General features: G+C 46.6%; 1 protein-coding gene across 3 annotated transcripts; it reads right to left on the minus strand.

Annotated features, from left to right (window-relative positions):
* Positions 1-1,367: 1,367 nt before the first annotated feature.
* Positions 1,368-5,097, minus strand: LOC117834074 (ER lumen protein-retaining receptor). Of its 3 annotated transcripts, none has more exons than XM_034713691.2 (6): positions 4,849-5,097; positions 2,690-2,955; positions 2,337-2,452; positions 1,963-2,036; positions 1,807-1,870; positions 1,368-1,731 (listed from the first exon to the last, which is right to left on the minus strand). In XM_034713691.2, the coding sequence occupies exons 1-6, from the start codon at positions 4,937-4,939 to the stop codon at positions 1,695-1,697; spliced, it is 648 nt and encodes a 215-aa protein (XP_034569582.1). In that variant the 5' UTR covers positions 4,940-5,097; the 3' UTR covers positions 1,368-1,694. The 3 variants fall into 3 exon arrangements, with proteins under 3 accessions (XP_034569582.1, XP_072151791.1, XP_072151790.1); XM_072295690.1 differs by lacking the exon at positions 4,849-5,097 and adding an exon at positions 3,846-4,802; XM_072295689.1 differs by lacking the exon at positions 4,849-5,097 and adding an exon at positions 3,384-3,530.
* Between the last annotated feature and the right edge of the window lie 230 nt (positions 5,098-5,327).

The raw sequence follows: 5,327 nt of genomic DNA on the forward strand, positions 1-5,327 counted from the left end.
CACCAACTATTTAGCTACCCATGTATCTATGTATCCGATAAGCACAATTTGGTTGGAATTTGGACTTCTAAAGTGTTGATATAATTAGAGAACGTGCGATATATATGGTTGTTCCTTTTACTCGACGTCCAAAGAAATATTTTTTATGATCGATGTTGTCCACATTCAATTCGTTCCATATTCTGTACACATTTATTTATTTATATTTGTAACCAAGATAATCTGCATTTCTATCCAGATTTGAACACTATCCACGTCCGACTCCAAAAATGTGAAAACAAATATGAGGTAAGTAGCATACATCCGTATCCAACCCGATTGCATGCCTAGAAACCGATGACATGCATCGACGTTCTCTAAATAAAAGTGTAGAACCTTGTGGAGGTCCGAATTACAGAGGGCATGTTTCAATGTCCCCGATTCATCTTGAAATCAGTTTCGGCATCAATTCCAAATCCAAATTATGATAGAATTTAATTTTAATTTCATAATTCCGTTCCAATTCTAAAACCCATATGAGGCCTTACTAGCATTGATAATCCCTTGGCGCTGGCAATTGTAACATATACATCCATTTTAATTTATAATACTTATTTTATTTTGTTAAGGCAAATTTTTACCAACAATTAATCTATAAATACTATATTACCATATTCATATTAAAAATGCTTATGAATGCTATATTGTATAAATGAAATACATTATAACTGTTGAATAAATTTTAGTCAAATCATGTATTAATGAAATGAAAATATGCCTAGAAAAAAGTAGGGGAGCAGTATTCAGCTCCCAAGAAGATCAAAGGGGAACACCATAAACAGAGCGGCTCGTTGGGTTGGAGGTAAGTGGTGGGAGGGAAAGATAGTTTAGATGGAAAAGATTAAAGTTCTATTATTTGTTTGGTAGGAATGGGAGTTTTAATAGATGATGAATGTGAGTTTAGAGGCGCAATTCTCACCAATCACTTCCGAAGGAGAGAGGTGGGAATTGAGTAGAAATTTGTTTTAAGTGGAAGATGAATGCATCTACACCGTTTATCATGACTTAAGATATAATTTCCTACATCTAAACTCTCACACCAAATTAGGAATATCTAGCCTCACTTAAACTTCCACTCTTAATTCCCTCCAAAAGACAAAGACAAATAAGGGAATGGGACTAAAAATCGTGAATTCCCTCCACCAACTCCCACGATTAATTCCCGTAACCCTTCCCATTAGTTTCCCATTAGTTGCCAAACGCTTTGTTAAATAAAGGAATGGGACTAAAAATCATATTCCCGAGTGAATTCCCTCAACTCCCACGATTAATTCCCGTACCCTTCCCATTAGTTGCCAAAGGCACCCGAGGAGCTATAGTACGAAGGATTCCACACAATCACCACATTCCACAGTATGAGATTATATTGTATGACAGAATCACTTGCCAAAAGGGTTACAGCAGCACGAAACTCCCAAAAGCACTCATAATTCCCAGCTTCCTGGTGCTGATCTTACACAGCTTATTGTACAAGTTACAAGCTGAGCCCACCTGCCTCTCCTCCCACTAAGAGTAGAAAGATACAAGGGCTGGAGAACCAAAATGCATGTCATTACCCCATGGGTGGATACCGATGCTCATGCTGTGTATCAGGTCTGCCTATCCATTGTATTACCATGTATTACCCTAGTCCATCTTGGAAGGGAATAACAAGCTTAAGCTGGCAGCTCTAGCTTCACATTGTTCTTCCAGCTGCAAAATTGTTGGGGGAAAAGTTAGTTTTAGAACATCTATAACAAAGTGTTTTAGGTAGGCCAAAGGAAATACCTCATTGTGTAGTAGTAAAAGAAGTCAGCATACAGCAGAGTTTGCACAATTCCTGCAACCCAGCCTGCATTGATAGAAAGCAAAAGGCAGTGGCAGCATAAATAATGGTTACATCCATCATCATAGGAACTGAAAACAGATGCAGGAAGTTCATACTTATCCAGTGAACAAAATGGGGCTCAGTGAAGTATCGGTAGATCCAGTTAAAGATATAAAGCACACGGTATGCACTGCATCATCACCAAATAAATGTGCGTTAGGAATAGCATACTTGAGTAGCCTTATAAACTAAAAGAAGAAAATTAAGGCCCCAAAGAATAAGACATGGTCCTAGCATGATATATTGAATACAAGAAGCTGAAATAAGAAAATTCATCTCCTATCATCTATTTCACTACGTAGACCATACAGCATCAAAAGCTGTTCATACACAACTTTATCACACAAAGCGCGGACCTGTGCTTTGTTCCAATACAAATACACTCCTCTTTTCTATGTGTTTCAAGCCTAACTGCTGTAGGAGATCTTACCCCAAGAAGAAGACGTATTGGCCAGTCAAGTTGTCAATATTCCTTGTCCGCTGTAGCAATACAAGTTGTGGAAATATTGCAACAGCTTCCAAATAAATGGAGAATGCCCACATCACCTGCTCCGGAAAACGACATAAATGATAAGAAACGCACAATTTAGGAAGTAGACTTTCAACAAGATTGGATGGAGGCAGATTATCATCATGGCTAAAAATAATGGCTCCAACAAGGCAACAACCAAAAGTCAAATGTCATTACATAATCTAGAAAGGTGAAGTGTTGACTGGATTGCATATGTATTGTACTAGAGTAAGCAGTTAGTAGATAAGAGTGCGGAAGATAAAAACACTGACCTCTCTAAAAGTAAACTTCTCATTAATGAGTAGAGCCAGAAGAAGACAAGGCAACACTAAAAAGTAATGGCGAAAGGTGTCATGATCCTTGTCATATGTTCTCCGTACAATCTTATGCCGCCTCATGTACCAAACTATCGAGAAAGAGCTTGCCAAGAAGACCAGCTTCATGACTGTGTTATACAGAGATACAAAATGAACAAACAAGTCCAGGTACCGAGCTGCAAAAACAAGTGCATACAGCTCCTGCGTCTTCAGAGATATGCCTGCAATAAATTGTCATGTGAAACACAGAGACCCATCAAACCAAATAGCAATAGAAGCTTGCGACAATACTAATACACTGTTAAGATAGTTACTAGAATTGCGGAATACAAAGAATGGATTAACTTGAAGCTCTGACTAGATGGGCGGTGTGCCCCAACAGGCGACTTAAATAGAAATGATCGAAATATTCCATAACCAATGTTTGAAATGACAGGCATATAATATCACTTTGCTTATAAGGTTAAATCCTGGATGTTCAGAGGTATGTATCTGTTGCAGACTTGCAGCGCAGCCTGTGACAATGAACATTTAAAGCCACAAGGATATTTAACTATTGCCATCCTTACAGATGCCCTACATATTTGCCATTCCTACACGAACAAAGTAACATTTTTGCCACTTTTGCACACGTGGCGCGCCAACTCACCGTCTCACCCGTGCCAGCGTGGATCGGGACGCGAAATGACCAAACTGCCCCCACCCCCTATCCCTTCAGGCTTCAGCCCCGCGGCCCGCTTGACCCAGCCACGAGCCGCTCTTTCCCTCTGCCTCTGCCTCCGCCCGCGCCGCCCTCTGCCTCCGGCGACTTCGACGAGACGACGACGAGCGCGCGGGGGCGACCTTGGGCGGCCACCGGCAGGGGCGAGCTCGGGCGGCCACCTGCAGGGACGAGCGGCGGGGCGAGCTCGGGCGGCCACCAGCAGAGACGAGCGGCGGGTCCGAGCTGGGGGCCGGGCGAGTTGGAGCTCCTTCGCGGGGGCCGCCGCTGGCCAGGCGAGCTGGAGATCCGGCGCGGGACGCGCCGCCGGCCAGGCGACCAGGAGCTCCTCCGCGGGGCATGAACAAGCAACACAAAGAACCAGTGCTCCTCCACATGGACTACACCAACCTTAAGAAGAGAGCTTGCAGCAGTTGGAGCAACCGGCGAGGACGGGAGCTTGCAGAAGCGGGAGCACGCGTGAGGGAGAGTTTTGCCGCCTCCTCAATCTCCTCCTCTCTTCGATTCAGCCCATCCCTCGATGAATTTATGAAGATGGGTGGTCAAATGTCTTCACAAAACATCAACGAAGCTTCGCTTGCAATTAATTGAGCTGAGATTCAATATGAACGACGAACTTCATCCTTGAGCGGCCGATAGCTAGCTTTGACGGGAGGGAAGAGAGGAACAACGAGAGGGAACAGAGAAAGAAGATGGAAAAAAGAGGCTGACATGCGGGGCCCGCGAGATGGTAAATACGCAAGGACATGACAAATAGTTAAATATCCTAAAAAAACATGTTTTGTTCTATTAAGCTTCAGCTGCACTATCTGTTAGGCTGTTAGCTGACATGTTGCGGCAAAGCATAGCTCTCACAATAAACCAACATTTTGGGCCTCATGGCGTTAAATGCATAACCGCACTACAAGTTAGCTACATGGATTTGTTAAAAATTATCATCCCTACGGCGTGCACGGCCGAAGAAGATCCTAATACATGCAGCTGAACACAGTCAGTTGCAGGGGTGCCTATGAAGATCAGTAACCTGTCACCCAGCACCAAACAGAGCCAACATTGGAGCAGAACAGCCTCAACCTCAAGGACCCAAACCTTGCTCCCCTTCACATCTCCTCAATATCCTAACAACAAATTCCCCGCGCCGCGAATCGAAAGGAAACCCCAACAATGGGATGGGATCGACGGGGTGGGACACGCACTGCGTGTCATTGCACACACCACCGCAACCACCTGCTCTCCAAGAGATCGAGATCTCGTGTCCCGTTCCATCACGCGCGGGCGCGGCCCCCGGGAAATCCCAAACGGTGGAACCCGGAGAGAAATGCTAGCACGATTCCGTCCCTGGCGTCCCGATCCCAGGCGGAGCGGAGAGGGAGAGGAGGAGCGGCGGCGTTACCTGCGCAGGACTTGATGGTGTGGATCTTGAGGAGCAGCACCACCACGCTGAGGAGGTGGGTCATGTCCCCCGCGAGCCGGAACACGTTCATCTCCGACCCCCCGCTTCCGCTCCCCTCCGCCTCCGCTCCTCTTCGAACGAACCGAAAGGCCCCCTCCCTCTCTGCCTCGCGCGCGCGCTCGGGGCTCGTCGGCGGTCTGTTCCCCTCGTCCTGGTCGGTCGCGGTAGAGGAGACGAGAAAGGGGAATGAAACGAGAGCGGTGGCGGCCCGGGTTGGAAGCGACTGAGAAGCGGGCCCAGTGGATATGTGGGGCCGGGCTGGCCCGTCGCGCTCCGCGTGGCCGTGGGGGCGCGGGCGGGCGGGCGTGCCTGGGCTCCGCTTGGCGACATCATTCGCGGGGGAAATGGACAATGACAAGTGGGTCCGAGCGGAACGCGGCTGCGAGGGCCTGGAGGGACGTGGCGCGGCTGAGGTGGCG

Source organism: Setaria viridis, chromosome 8 (assembly GCF_005286985.2).
Source record: "Setaria viridis chromosome 8, Setaria_viridis_v4.0, whole genome shotgun sequence".
NCBI lineage: Eukaryota > Viridiplantae > Streptophyta > Magnoliopsida > Poales > Poaceae > Setaria > Setaria viridis.